We start from the raw sequence: 16292 nt of genomic DNA on the forward strand, positions 1-16292 counted from the left end.
CTACTCTCTTACATTCAAAAATATAGGGGGTGGAATTGGAGCAGCTTTTGGCCTTTTTTATGGATATTTGACCTGAAATGTACTATGAAAAATGATGGTATATGTTCCCTTTTTTAAAGTTTTTATTTGCCTCTTTAATTTACATTAACAAATATAGAAAAAAAGAACAATAAAGGAGAGAGAAAGGGAGAAGAAGAGCCCAATACTAGCCAAGCCGTACATATACTGTGCCATCTAACTCAGCCGGACACCCTCTAGTCATAGAGGTTTTAGCTGTTTGGACACATAATAAATCTCAGAAAAATCTGAAGTAACTAAAGAGTTATTTATTATCCATGCCCGTGACATGTACTTTAGAGCTGAGGCCTCTCTTCAGTAGAATAAGACACATTTTGGGTATAAATATACAAGCCAGTAACCCTGTGCTGGAACCCAGGATGGCAAATATCTCCACGGCCACCATGTATTTTCCTTTGGTGCTCAGGTAGGAGGGGATGAAAGAGACCCAGACGCTGAGGAACACCAACATGCTGAAAGTGATGTATTTGGCCTCATTGAAGCGGTCGGGTAAGTTCCTCACAAGAAACGCAACAGTGAAGCTCAACAGAGCCAAAACCCCCAGGTAGGAAATCTCCACATAAAGCAGAACAGCTGATCCCTCATTGCAGATAAGGATCATCTTTCCTTTCTCTGATTGGATGTCGTAGTCTGGGAATGGTGGAGAGAGGACCATCCATGCTAAGCAAATGACTGCCTGTCCCACCGAGCAGCCAATGACTATATAGATGGGCAGTCTGGGTCCAACCCACCTTCTCAGCTGGCTGTCCGGGGATGTAGCTCTGAAGGCAACGGCAACTGTGATGGCTTTAGCGAGTATAGAGGATTCAGCAATGGAGAAAGCCAACCCAAAGGCAGCTTGTCTGACCATGCACGCGAGAGGTTTAGGTTGGCCTATAAAGAGCAGGCACGAGAGGAACGAGAGACAGAGAGACACCAGGAGGGTGTAGCTTATATTTGTATTATTGGCTCTAACAACAGGCGTTGCACGGAATTTAATGAAAACTCCCAGTATTGTTATTGCACAAGCAGAAAGGCCAATGGAGGCCCCACCCAAACCTGCACCCAGTGGGTCTTGGTAGGAGAGGAATTCCACCAACCTTTGGAGGCACCTATCCCTTCTCTTATTGGGCCACTGGTCCTCTGGGCATTTCATACAATAGTCCATATCTGGAAAGGAAGGAGATTATTAGCGTGGCCACTATAGTACGGCAATTATTTGCCACATTACAAACATCCCATTCACTAGTGCCTGGTTCTACTCACTCCCCCTTGCCTGCACTCTTCCCTTACTAGCTCCTCATACTCTGACTACTCTGACCCCACAAGCTCAGAGGATTATCTGAAGACGATCACACTAACTTGGCAATGTAGCTCTTTCAGCCCAGATATACGTAAGGCTTCTAAATAATAATAGTAAAGACAATAAAAATCCTGCACCTCAAAATTAATCATAAAAAATAGAAATGTATTGATAATAACATTGAAAGATCAGACTTAAAACTCGGAATCATATTCAGACATTTAAATATACCCAGCAATGTTCAGGGATTGATAGACCCGTTGCAGGGTTTCCATTGTTTTTACATTTAACATTGTGAAATTAGTTTATTTTTGTTACAGCAAAATGGTGTATTTTATTTTCCCTAGCGGAATTCCCCTGAAATGTGCTCCTTACTGCCCACTAGGGGGAGGCACTGAGCTGTAAATCCCACTTCCCAGTATATTTCACAAGCAAAGAGGTTCAGGTCTACTGGGGTTCCAAAACCAGGTAACTGACTGCATTAGAAACTCCATAAAGTGTTCAACATTGGTGTAATGCTTTGGGACCCCAGAGAGGTTGCTGCTGTGGGGCCCATGGTCCCCAGAGTGAAAGAAGAATTTATTTACCAACCAACTGACTGGCCAATTGACTCAGCTGGCTTAGAATGGAAATTGTAAGAGAATTAAAGTGTTTTCAGGCTCAGATCCTGTACCCTCGGGTGAAGAAGCCTTTGAGAGCTGGGGGGCTCCCCTGTTGTGTCCATGAGAGATTGAACCGGAGGAAGCTAAGAGAAAGAAGCCCCTTTTCCTGATAGAGCTTATTATATGAGTATATGCTTATTACCCAATATATCTGTTACCTTTGTATTCTCCTTATGTATCTATGAATGTGTTACTTTTAGCAGTGTTATCAAATGTGCCTATTGATGCTCCTTCCTAAATCGTGGATCCGCACTAATGAGGGAACAAGGGGTTAACTCTGAGCAACAGCATCGTAGGTGTTGGGGCGACTCATTGGGGATTTTTACCCAATGATGTTTAGCGCGTGCCTAACCCTCAGTTAAGCTCTGGCTGGGATTCTTTGCTTTTACTGAGAACCAATATGGTTTTTTATTCAATGATAAGTTATGGGGTTGGGCGGTGCAGTATAATTATGATTTATGTACATTATTGTGTATATTTAAATGCCTGAATATGATGCTGAGTTTTATATTCTAACAAAGAGCTGGTGGTATTAGAAAAATAATGTTAAGTCTGATCTTTGAGCGTTATTATCGGGTATATAGATTTTGTTTGAACAATTTCCCCCACCTTTGGCCGCTGATTGGCAGCTCGGTAAGTAATAAGCTCTTCACTAATTGGCTTATTTATCATTTTTTGCATTTGTAAATTCAAGTTTGTTTTTCTAAATCAAATAAACTCGCATATCGAATGGTCTCTTATTTATTCAAAAGGAAAACTCAATCGAATAACAAACTCAAATTTTTCTAGTCTCATTGAGAATGTGACTTTGCCTATGACAATTCCCATTCACTTCTATAGAAGCCCGCAAGCTTTTACACAATAAGTTTGCAAATTCAAGTTTTCGGGTTCTTTGCACTTAATAAATACCAGATGTTCAACTTTATGAAACATAATTTTAATTCGAGTTTCTTTTAGCACAAGCAAATCATTAAGGTTGAGGAGACTGCCTTATCCAGATACAAATAAACAAAAGGAATTCTGGGAATGAATCCCATTTACATGGGTTTATCCTATAGGCTAAAGCTCACCCACTGGATTTTAAAACAGAAGCCGGGATAATAGCTGATCAGATTCCCAACTACAGACCCGTTTAGCCCTTCTTGGGGCTCATCAGTGTAGTGCAGGGTTTTCTGATCAGCTTAGGGAGAGTCACCATGTGGTTTCACAAGCAAATCATTAAGGTTGAGGAGACTGCCTCATCCAGATACAAATAAACAAAAGGAATTCTGGGAATGAATCCCATTTACATGGATTTATCTTATAGGCTAAAGCTCACCCACTGGATTTTAAAACAGAAGCCAGGATTATAGCTGATCAGATTCCCAACTACAGACTAGTTTAGTCCTTCTTTATTACCAGAATTCCTTTTGTTTATTTGTATCTGTATGAGGCAGTCTCCTCAACCTTAATGATTTGCTTGTGAAACCACATGGTGACTCTCCCTAAGCTGATCATAAAACCCTGCACTACACTGATGAGCCCCAAGAAGGGCTAAACCGGTCTGTAGTTGGGAATCTGATCAGCTATGATCCTGGTTTCTGCTTTAAAATCCAGTGGGTGAGCTTTAGCCTATACGGTAAACCCATGTAAATGGGATTCATTCCCAGAATTCCTTTTGTTTATTTGTATCTGGATGAGGCCGTCTCCTCAACCTTAATGATTTGCTTGTGCTAAAAGAAACTCAAATTATGTTTCATAAACTGAACGTCTGGTATTTTTTAATTCATTCCCAGAATTCCTTTGGTTTTGTTTTTTTTAGCACAAGAAAACTTGAATTGTGGAAAAACTCGAACGTTGACAAATCACCCCTTTAGTTTCTTTACTTACTTTGTACTATTTGTACCTTTTAATGATCTAAAAAGTTTTTATGAGTCATTCTTGAGATGCAAATAAATTCAAGAAGATTCATGGACATTCTATATTCTACAAGGATAAAGAGAATACAGGTTGTATTAAAATGTTTGGCATGCTAGGCTCGTTATCTTAAATGATTTCAGGCCTCATCAACTGATGTTGAACTGAAGAAGCCACACTGGGGTGGGGGGTGAAACCCATTCTGAACAGGAGCCACAAAAGGAGGGGTGAAAAATTGCCAAGATGCCTCCACGTCTGGTTGCTTCAGCCGTATCACTACTAGATCCTGCATACCATGGCCTGGAGGCAGGCCCTTATTTGTGGAGAGGCCACAAAGGCCCAGGCCTAGGGCGGCAGAAACCTGGGGGCAGCATGCCGCCCCGCCGCACAAAGAGCTAAAAATTTGTGCTCCCATACGGAGCAATGGGGACTTCTCCCCACTGCTCCGTATGCAAGTTTGGCCTATGGAGCATGCGTGCTTGCACCCCCCCCTGTTCGCACATGTGCGCTCGTACCCACCGCACCCCCCCCACTGTTCACGCACGCATGCACACTCGGGGGGGGGGGCGTGCGACTGGGGGCGGCCTAGGGGTGGCAAATTTGGAAATCTGGCCCTGCCTGGAGGAACAAAGTCTTCATAGAACACTATATCTTTAGGTACAAAGTTATACCAACCAGTTTGATTAGAGACTTCTCCCTCCTCACAAGGAACACAATCATAGCAACAGAGGGGTTGTCCTTCCCGTTTGGCTTTCCTGGAGCCAGGGAGGCAGCTGCTACTGCACACAGAGCGGGGAGCCTGTTGGGTGGAACAAACACTTGGGTCATGGGATTCATAATCATAAACCAAAAGATCTTGAGTCAGCTTGTAAATAGCAGAATAACTGCAGATACAAACATGAGTGGTCTCATTGTGCCGGCAATCACCCTGCCTTTCATTGTGTCAAAAAATGTGTCACTGCCCCCAACAAGCTGTTATCTAAAGAGGCAGGAAACCCCAGTGAGGTTGTCAGAAATGCTGCCTTATCTAAGGCAATATCCAAATCCCAAGAGGGCGGTATTGAAAATGGTTTTAACTTTGGTTTCTGGATGGACAAAAAAAAAGTTATCCCTGATAATTTGAAACCAATTAATTCTAATTTGAGTGTAGTTTGAACAAAAATAGCTGAAGAAGTTGCAGCTTGTAGAGTTAGGGGCCCCTTTTTAGAACCCCACTTTCCTGACTTTAAAATTTCTCCTCTAGGGTTAGATCCTCAAAAGGAACCTGGAACTTTTAGAATGATCCATCATCTATCATTCCCAACGGGAGACTCTGTCAATGATGGAATTGACCCCGAGTTATGTACAGTAAGTTAAACGTCTTTTGACCAAACAATTGTCAGCATTAGACAGTGTGGTAAAGGCGCCTTATTGGCAAAAAGTGATATCGAATCAGCTTACTGCCAATACAGCCTGATTGCTGGCATTTGCTTGGTTTCCATTTTGAGGGGCAATTTTATTATGACTGTTGTCTCCCTATGGGATGTTCTTTGTCTTGTTTCTATTTGGAAGCCTTTGCCACATTTTTGGAGTGGGAAGTACAATCTGAAACAGGTTCAAAACTTATCTTACATTACCTGGATGATTTTTTTGTTTATAGGCCCGGCCCACTCTAACCATTGTCTATTTCCTTTAAAGACATTGATTTGGGTGTCTAAAAAATGGGGGGTTCCCTTATCAGCAGGGAAGACGGTGTTTCCGAGCACGTCTACACAATTCTTAGGAATTGAAATTGAAACTGTCAGGCAGGAATTTAGGCTGCCGCTAGAGAAATTAAACCATCTGAAGACGTCTTAAATCAGCTTTAGCAGTGAAGAAGTTAAAATTAAAACACATTGGGGGTCATTTATCAACACTGGGCAAAATTGCCCATGGGCAGTAACCCTTGGCAACCAGTCAAATTGTTACATTCATTGTTCTACCTGCAGCTAGCTGAAAAAAGCTAATCACTGATTGGTTGCTATGGGTTACTGCCCACGGGCAAATTTGCCCAGTGTTGATAAATGAGCCCCATTCAGTCTCTAGTTGGTCGCTTGAATTTTATTACCTATAGGCAGAGTTTTTAACAGGTGGTTAATTTCTCTAACAGCAGGCATAACTAATCCTAATTGGCACATTCGGATCCCTCAGGAAGTCAAGGATGATTGGCAGCATTTCTTACAGGATTTTAATGGCAGAGCTTTCTGGCAGGATGAGTTTATAGGTAACTCTGTGTTACACCTTTATACAGATGTTGCTGCATCTGTTGGATTCAGAGCAATATTTCATGGCCATTGGTGTGTTGACACCTGGCCAATTAGTTGGCATGAACAAAAGTTAACTAATAATTTAGTATTATTGGAATGTTTTCCCATTTTAGTAGTATTGGAAATATGGGGCGACCAGTATGTATGTATGTATATGTATGTATATGTTTATTTATAAAGTGCTACTTATGTACCCAGCGCTGTACAGTAGAATACATTAATACAAACAGGGGGTTAATAAGATAATGGATAAATACAAAGTATAACAATAAATACAGATAAATTCAAGATACAGTTGCAATAAGTTAAAAGTCAAGGACACAAGAGGAAGGAGGTCCCTGCCCCGTAGAGCTTACAATCTATATGGGAGGGGTAACTAACAGACACAAATAGGCAAATATAAGTGCTGTAGGTCACAGTGGGTGACAATATAATATAATAAGTGCCAGTTCCCAGATCAGGTGCTGGGCGAGTGCTCCAATAGGGAGTCTTTAACCTTAGTTTTAAAAAGACTGGGGGAGGATTCTCTCCGGAGGAAATCAGGGAGGGCATTCCAAATGTAAGGGGCAGCAGGGCAGAAAGGTTTAAGACCAGTTGGCTAACAAAAGAATACTTTGGCATTCTGATAATATGGGTGTTGTTTTTGTGCTTAATAATCTATCTTCTTATTCTGGATAAAATGAAAAAACAGCAGCACTCCAGAAATGTTGTAGAAAAAAGTGACTTTACTCAAGTGCACACAGCAACGTTTCGGGCTTAAACCAGCCCTTTATCAAGCCTCTTCTTATTCTACTCCCGTGTTGAGATTGCTAAGGCAGGTCGTATTTAGGGCATTAAAGCATAATATTTGGATTAAGGCCAAATCGTTGGGAGCTCATGTTACCAGAACATGCCAGATTATAAAGAAAGCTTTATCTCAGAAAACATGGAATGAGTATTCAGCAAGCTGGTTGAATTGGTCAACAACATGCAGGAGGCATGGCAAGATAGGGATTTATTTGTGTGGTATATACTGGAGCTTTTTGAGGCTCGGCATTCACATTCAAGGATTAGCAAAAATGTGGCAGGCATTTCATATATTTTGAAGCTACAAGGTTTGTTTGATTCCACTAAACTCTTTTTGGTCAAACAGTTGTTAACTAGGCCCTCCTGATCTTATGATCGTAGAAAACCTATAACTATTTTATTGTTAATTAAATGAATACGTGTTCTTCCGGCAATTTGTTTTTCTCAATATGAAAGTATCCTTTTCAAATTTTTGTTTATATTGTCCTTTTTTGCTGCACTCGGAGTGAGCGAAGCGGTGTCCCTTAGCAAGGAAAAGCCAGGAGGTCTTGGGGTTGAGGATGTGGTTCTTGTGCAGGACAAACTGAGGATTCTGATAAGGAATTCTAAGACTGATTTATTGGGAAAGGGCACAGTTATTTGGCTAGGTGATTCTTTGAGTATTGCGCTATTCGCCCCAATATTCCCAGCCCTATTTTCATTCATCTTGATGGTTCATTGTTATCTGCCTTTCAATTCAGGTAGATCCTTAAAAAGGCAGTGGTGGCGGTTGGTTTATCTGCTAGTGATTATAATACACACTCATTTAGGATTGGCGCAGCTACACAGGATTTTCTTATGGGATTTAATGAGCAGTCTATCAATCAGTTGGGTAGGTGGTCTTCAAAACGTTATCGTTCGTTTATTCGTCTTGGTTTAGTTGAATTTTAATTTGGGCAATGCATGTTTTGTTTTTTCGTAGGGCACCCTCTCATGGTTTGGATTATTGGCCATTCATGTGTTTTTCATGCAAGAAAAAGAGCTCAACAGCACACTTATGGAAGCAATCTCAGCATTAAAAATTGGAACGTTGTTTGGATGGGCATTAGAGGGTTAAAATGGGACGATTTGTTACCAGTCATTATGCAGATGACCACCAGAGGCTGGCTGGGGAAATTCTTTTCTCTTCTATTTTTAAAAAAGTTATGGAGATGTTATTTACAGTTTGTAAAAATAAAACAGCTGCGGCCTTTTTCCACCAATGCTCTAGTGTCTTGTGTTTTTATTTATTTATATACTTATGTATTTACTTATTGTATGCACACACATTACGTGCTACTAGCCCCATGACCAGGAGACTGGAAGTTCTAAATAACCAAATAAACTTCTTTATTGTATCCACACAGTATCCAGTGTTATGACATGTAGGTTCAGGTATCTCTCCCCTTACTTCCTCTAGGAGACCCTCTCGCTTAGGACTATTCCCCGGTACTCTCGCCAAGAGACCCTCTCTTAGGGCTCTCCCCAGAACTCATGCCAGAAGACGCTCTCGCTTAGGCAATCTCCTTTCTGTGGCCCTAGCTACCACCTGAGCTGGCCACTTAGTGTACCTGAACTCCGGCCAGTAATGCCGGGAGGTCATAACCTCACTATCTCCTCGGAGGGGCTTCAGACTGTCCTTTCTAGACACTCTGTCCATCCTTTCACTCCTAGGGGCACATTCATCAAATCACGAGTTCCAATCCTGAATATTAGAAAAATTCGGATTGGATAAGATAATTTATGAAGATCGCAAATATCACAAAAATGCTTATGAAAAAATCGTATTAGTCACGATAATATCGTATTGGCGATCCGAAAGTCACGAAATTTTCGTATTGACCGATCGTAAATGGCGGGAAAACCTTTCTGACTTTGATCCTTCTGTGCATGTTTTTGGAAGCCTCCCATAGGACTCAATGGCACTCTGCAGCTCCAACCCGACCCAAGGAAAGTCTCCCATAGGGCTCAATGGCACTCTGCAGCTCCAACCCGGCCCAAGGAAAGCCTCCCATAGGACTCAATGGCACTCTGCAGCTCCAACCCGACCCAAGGAAAGTCTCCCATAGGACTCAATGGCACTCTGCAGCTCCAACCCGACCCAAGGAAAGCCTCCCATAGGACTCAATGGCACTCTGCAGCTCCAACCCGACCCAAGGAAAGCCTCCCATAGGACTCAATGGCACTCTGCAGCTCCAACCCGGCCCAAGGAAAGCCTCCCATAGGACTCAATGGCACTCTGCAGCTCCAACCCGACCCAAGGAAAGTCTCCCATAGGGCTCAATGGCACTCTGCAGCTCCAACCCGGCCCAAGGAAAGTCTCCCATAGGGCTCAATGGCACTCTGCAGCTCCAACCCGGCCCAAGGGGAGTCTCCCATAGGGCTCAATGGCACTCTGCAGCTCCAACCCGGCCCAAGGAAAGTCTCCCATAGGGCTCAATGGCACTCTGCAGCTCCAACCCGGCCCAAGGAAAGTCTCCCATAGGGCTCAATGGCACTCTGCAGCTCCAACCCGGCCCAAGGAAAGTCTCCCATAGGGCTCAATGGCACTCTGCAGCTCCAACCCGGCCCAAGGAAGCCTCCCATAGGGCTCAATGGCACTCTGCAGCTCCAACCCGGCCCAAGGAAAGTCTCCCATAGGGCTCAATGGCACTCTGCAGCTCCAACCCGGCCCAAGGAAAGCCTCCCATAGGGCTCAATGGCACTCTGCAGCTCCAACCCCGGCCCAAGGAAAGTCTCCCATAGGGCTCAATGGCACTCTGCAGCTCCAACCCGGCCCAAGGAAAGCCTCCCATAGGGCTCAATGGCACTCTGCAGCTCCAACGCCGGCCCAAGGAAAGTCTCCCATAGGGCTCAATGGCACTCTGCAGCTCCAACCCGGCCCAAGGAAAGTCTCCCATAGGGCTCAATGGCACTCTGCAGCTCTAACCCGGCCCAAGGAAAGTCTCCCATAGGGCTCAATGGCACTCTGCAGCTCCAACCCGGCCCAAGGAAAGTCTCCCATAGGGCTCAATGGCACTCTGCAGCTCCAACCCCGGCCCAAGGAAAGTCTCCCATAGGGCTCAATGGCACTCTGCAGCTCCAACCCGGCCCAAGGAAAGTCTCCCATAGGGCTCAATGGCACTCCTGCAGCTCCAACCCGGCCCAAGGAAAGTCTCCCATAGGGCTCAATGGCACTCTGCAGCTCCAACCCGGCCCAAGGAAAGTCTCCCATAGGGCTCAATGGCACTCTGCAGCTCCAACCCGGCCCAAGGAAAGTCTCCCATAGGGCTCAATGGCACTCTGCAGCTCCAACCCGGCCCAAGGAAAGTCTCCCATAGGGCTCAATGGCACTCTGCAGCTCCAACCCGGCCCAAGGAAAGCCTCCCATAGGGCTCAATGGCACTCTGCAGCTCCAACCCGGCCCAAGGAAAGTCTCCCATAGGGCTCAATGGCACTCTGCAGCTCCAACCCGGCCCAAGGAAAGTCTCCCATAGGGCTCAATGGCACTCTGCAGCTCCAACCCGGCCCAAGGAAAGTCTCCCATAGGGCTCAATGGCACTCTGCAGCTCCAACCCGGCCCAAGGAAAGCCTCCCATAGGGCTCAATGGCACTCTGCAGCTCCAACCTGGCCCAAGGAAAGTCACGATAACGAAGCTTGAATTAATTCGAAACTTTCATACTCTGCAAAGTACGAAAATGTCGTGCTAAGGTATGAAATTGTCGCAGAAAATACACTTAAAAAGTCGGATTCGGACTGATCGTACATTGATGAATGTGCCCCTTAGAGTGACTATAACAGAATCTATCTGAACTCTCTAACTGGAGCCAGATGGGGGTCCCAGGACAAAAGACCTTACACAATATGTGTGTCTAGTGCTGGGCGGTATGACCAAAAATTTATATCACGGTATTTTTCAAAATTATATCGGTATCACGGTATTTGACGGTATTTTTTTTCCCCATGCATGATTAGGTGACCACCCCAAACAACCCCCCCACCACCCCAAACACCCCCCCATCCGCACCCCCCACCACCCCAAACACCCCCCCATCCGCACCCCCCACCACCACCCCCAAACACCCCCCCCATCCGCACCCCCGCCACCCCAAACACCCCCCCATCCGCACCCCCCCCACCACCCCAAACACCCCCCATCTGCACCCCCCACCACCACCCCAAACACCCCCCATCCGCACCCCCCGCCACCCCAAACACCCCCCCATCCGCACGCACCCCCCCACCCCACCCAAACACCCCCCCATCCCCTTCACATAAATATAACCCCCCACCCCACTCCAAACACCCCCCCATCCCCTTCACATAAATATAACCCCCCACCCCAAACACCCCCCCATCCCCTTCACATAAAATATAACCCCCCACCCCACTCCAAACACCCCCCCATCCCCTTCACATAAATATAACCCCCCACCCCACCCCAAACACCCCCCATCCCCTTCACATAAATATAACCCCCCACCCACTCCAAACACCCCCCCATCCCCTTCACATAAAATATAATTACTGGCCAGGCAGCCGCAGGCACCCCCGACAGCTCACATTGGTATCCGACTCTGAATGATGCGTCCTAGCGATGGCGCTGACGTCGCGTGCGCACCCGGAAGTATTTGGAAAAATTGCCAGGAAGCGCGCACACCGGTATGGGGGTATGTAAAAAATGTATATCGTTTTTTTTAAAAAAAACGGTGTTCGGTTTTTACCGGTATACCGCCCAGCACTTTGTGTGTCATCCCTTTTTATACTGCTAGAACTACAGGGATACTCCCTTTTTACACACAAACAGCTAGGACCACCCTCCATATCCCACAAAGCCACCCTCTGGTGCCTGTCCAAATCTTAGGATCCCTACAGCAGTTTCAGTAGTGTTGTCCCTCAGCCCCAGAATGTATGTGAAACATCTCACCTCTGTATATGGGCTCCCCCACCCTATGGCGCTATCTTTAATCTGGAACTGGGCCGGATGAGACCTGTAGCTGCCAACTTCTACCATTCGGACCTCCCCATCTGGGGACACAATGCAGTTTAGGATATCGAACTCTCCGGGCATTTCCCCTTCGTCAGAGAAGGAAAAGTCCCCATCGCTCTGTGTTTGAAATTGTACTTTATTTAGATGGGGGATCATCTGCAATGTACAAAATAGCAAGACTGAGTATAATCTGCATTTCTTTATACGCTTACATTTGTATTAATCCGTAATGTACTTACTATAGGTAGAAGGCAGTTATTCGTGAGAGCTAAAAACTAGAGCATTTCCTATCAGTCACATTTGATTTTTTTTCTGTAAAGTCTAACAAGCTGCCCAGGCTCCATTACTGTCAGTCTTGGACATCACCGAGGGACATCTAAGGAAAGTCCTCTCACAACCTCTGTTGTAAAGAATCAATAGGAAACAGAATTTCCCCAACCTACATAGAATGGTGATCTAAGGACCATTTCTTGCCCACAATGCACCTTGCCCTGCCATCTTAATGCCAAGTTAAATCATGGGAGGCACAGAAGGTCGTTAACACATTTACCAGTCATGAACCAGTAAGTCTGAGGCAGGAATTAGCTGGGGGAAAGAAGGGGCTCATTATCCCTCTAAAGGGGTGTCAGAAGGGGGAAGAACCAAACATTGTCCCTTTACTGCTTTATTATGAAACATGTCAATGTTTTTCAATTAAAAGAATAGGCAGAACTAACAGTAAATACACCCCTAGTTTATTTGGCTCAAACATAGGAATAGATTTAAGCCTACCTGCCAAGGGTGGAAAAGTCGGAGCCATTGCCCAGTGGAAAGGAACCCTGGTTGTGTCCGTGCCTTGGAGACCATATCATGGAACGCGTGCGCCACGGCATACACGGCTGTATAGACGCTGTAGGTGAGACGGAAGGGCTCGGAATTGCTTTTGTTTAAAGGATTTCCTTCTTCATCTTTGGGAAGAGAAAATAACATTTCCTCTATGTGCCTGATTGCCCTTCTAGGAACATAATCCATGAGATCTTTCATACCATGAATGTTTCCTCTTCTCACTACAAACAGCAGGGAGCCGTTGAGCGGATAAAGAGTTTTTACATGAAATGCATTTTTTAAAATAAGTGTCAGAGTAACAGAAGTAACAAAGACTTTTCCTTTTATTTCCTCCCAGTGCTCACCAATCATTAACTGGTCGAAGTATTCGATGTTGCAGTATAAAATGATCACAGTTGCAGTTGATTTCTTGATGAGAACATTTGTGCGTTTGGTTTCCTGTTCATTTACTGTTTCCTCTTTATCTACTGAAAAAATTTCATGAAACTCCACACAAATCCCATGGCTGATGAGCTGCTCCCTCAGAAGGCTACTGGACTTGGCATTGCTCTCATCAGCAGAAGCCACAATGCCAACCCAAACCCAGCCGAAGTGCTTGAGGAGCTCTATGATGGCCTGGTGGTGGGACAGCTGGTTGGGAACCGTACGGAAGAAAGAGGGAAACTGCTCCCTGTCAGAAAAGGAAGGGTCCATCGCCCCATAGCTGATCTGCTTGGAATATAAAGAGTATTGAAAGGGACACTGCCATGATATTTATAGGGTAGTTTTTATCTCTAAATGACCCTGTTACACAGCAAATAATTCCCTCTGTCATTTAACATTTTATTCTTCAACCAACAAATGTATTTGTAGCTGTAATATTGGTGTGTAGGCGCCATCTCAGTGCCTTGTGCCTGAGTCTGAGCTTTCAGCCAGCGCTACACATTAGACCTGCTTTCAGCTAACCTATTGTTTCTCCTACTCCCATGTAACTGGAGGAGTCCCAAGCCGGACTTGGATTTCTTACTATTGAGTGCTATTCTGATACCTACTGGGAGCTGCTATCTTGCTCCCTTCCCATTGTTCTGCTGATCGGCTGCTGGGGGTGAGGGGGGGATATCACAAGACAAGACATCAAATGTGCCATTGACTAAGGAACCAAGAAAGACACACACTCCCTGGGACCAATGGAAATACAACCCTCCCATAGGGCATCTAATGTGCCACTGACGAAGGAACCAGGAAAGACACACACTCCCTGGGACCAATGGAAATACAACCCTCCCATATGTCATCTAATGTGCCATTGACTAAGGAACCAGGAAAGACAGACACTCCCTGGGACCAATGGAAATACAACCCTCCCATATGTCATCTAATGTGCCATTGACTAAGGAACCAGAAAAGACACACTCCCTGGGACCAATGGAAATACATCCCTCCCATAGGACATCTAATGTGCCATTCACTAAGGAACCAGGAAAGACACACTCCCTGGGACCAATGGAAATACATCCCTCCCATAGGGCAAAGGTTACTCCAACTGGGGGCTTTCTGAACAGCAGGGGAACCTTAAATTTAAGGTTCCCTACAAACTCCTCATTACAGTGCAGATAATTCCTCTTAGGGGCAGGATCAGATGGACTAAGGGAAAATGTCCATCAGTTTTAAGCAAAACAAAAACTTCACCGGGGTAAAAATTCCCTACTTGGCCTTCCTTTCTTCATAGCCGAGACCTTCCATTCCCTTATCTGAACTCTCTGCTGAGCAGTAAAGAGAACAAAGGTGTAACCTATGATGTAGATGGGGAGCTCGTGATGCTCTGTTAAGGGGAAGAATTGCTCACTCCCCCCATTAATATAAACCCTTTATATAATATACACCTTCCTGTCCCTTCCTGAGCCTCCCCGCAACCTTGTTTGTACATTTCTACTGACATACAGACATGTATGGACACTTACTTACCTGTGGGATTCTGTAGTTACTGATTATACTGCTGATACTTAGAGACGGAGAAGACAGAAGATGCCCAACAATGGCAGCCAACCCTCCCCTCTTGTGACAGTTATAATTGGGGACCATATATTTGGTTCCTGATAGGATTCTCAGGGCACTCTCGATACTCAGGCTCTCAGAATAACAAGTATCATGGATCTGGAAGCCCAGAGTGATATTTGGCAAAAGGTCGGGATTTTCATTGATTTCATTAACAGCAAATAAAAATGCTGTCAGGTGGCGCCTGAACCTCCAGGATGCCCTGTAATTATACAGGAAACTCATGGTGACCAAACAGTGCTGCTGAGTATCTCCCTGTGTTACGGGAATACTGACAAATCATATCTCAGAATCATTTAAGCATGCCACCATAGCTTTCACAATGTGAAAATAAGAATATTGAGATATTGTCTAAATTTGGAATTTGCAGAATGTCATTTTTGGGTACTGGTGATTATAAAAATAAGTAGGGGAAAGAATAATGGTGTTCTTTGTATTTGTCAGCATAACCTATACCTTTGTACCAGTGATGGGGATAGTATGGTGTGTAATGTAGTTATACACTTATCATAAAGTGCTGGGAGCCTCCTTAATTGAGAAGGGTTTGGGGGTGTTTGTGGATAACAGACTGTGTAACTATAAGCAGTGTAAGTGGCTACTAAAGCAAATAAAGCATCATCTGGTATAATGAAATGACATTAACATGAGGGATGAAAACATATTTTTGTTTTTTTATAGGTCTCTAGTAAGGCCTCACCTTGAGTATGCGGGGCAGTAATAGTGAGTATGGGGGCAGTAATAGTGAGTATGGGGGCAGTTTTGGGCTCCGGTCCTTAAAAAGGAGATTCATGAGCTGGAGAGACTGCAACTAAACTGGTAAAGGTGCTTGTGAGGGGAAAGGTTACTCTTTACAAGTACATTAGAGGGGATTATAGGCAGATGGGGGGGATCTTTTTTCCCCATAGAAAACATCAATGCACCCGAGGCCCCCCTTTTACTTTTGACTTTAAAAATTGAACTTTTATTTGAAGCAGCAAAGGTTGTTATTCAAAGTAAAGGCACCGAGGTTCCAGAATGCCTATAAGAGGGGTTTGGATGACTTCCCGAAGAAGTAGAATATCTCTATTGTGATACTAAAATCTACAGTTCGTATAGATATTGGTATATTTTTTTATGTCTGTGAGCGTAAAGATAGGTCAGTGTGGGTCTGTATGTGAGTGGATAGGTCAGTGTGGGTCTGTATGTGAGTGGATAGGTCAGTGTGGGTCTGTATGTGAGTGGATAGATAGGTCAGTGTGGGTCTGTATGTGAGTGGATAGGTCAGTATGGGTCTGTATGTGAGTGGATAGGTCAGTGTGGGTCTGTATGTGAGTGGATAGGTCAGTATGGGTCTGTATGTGAGTGGATAGGTCAGTGTGGGTCTGTATGTGAGTGGATAGGTCAGTGTGGGTCTGTATGTGAGTGGATAGGTCAGTATGGGTCTGTATGTGAGTGGATAGGTCAGTGTGGGTCTGTA

At 44.7% G+C, this 16292-nt stretch overlaps 1 protein-coding gene across 1 annotated transcript; it reads right to left on the reverse strand.

The window, feature by feature from the left end:
* Window positions 1-322: 322 nt before the first annotated feature.
* On the reverse strand, window positions 323-15061 carry LOC116408622 (vomeronasal type-2 receptor 26-like). The gene is made up of 5 exons (XM_031896262.1): window positions 14747-15061; window positions 12749-13510; window positions 11915-12133; window positions 4594-4717; window positions 323-1227 (listed from the first exon to the last, which is right to left on the reverse strand). Exons 1-5 carry the CDS (start codon window positions 15059-15061, stop codon window positions 323-325), a joined length of 2325 nt encoding a protein of 774 aa, XP_031752122.1.
* Window positions 15062-16292: the final 1231 nt, after the last annotated feature.

The sequence above is a fragment of the Xenopus tropicalis genome, chromosome 2 (assembly GCF_000004195.4).
Source record: "Xenopus tropicalis strain Nigerian chromosome 2, UCB_Xtro_10.0, whole genome shotgun sequence".
NCBI lineage: Eukaryota > Metazoa > Chordata > Amphibia > Anura > Pipidae > Xenopus > Xenopus tropicalis.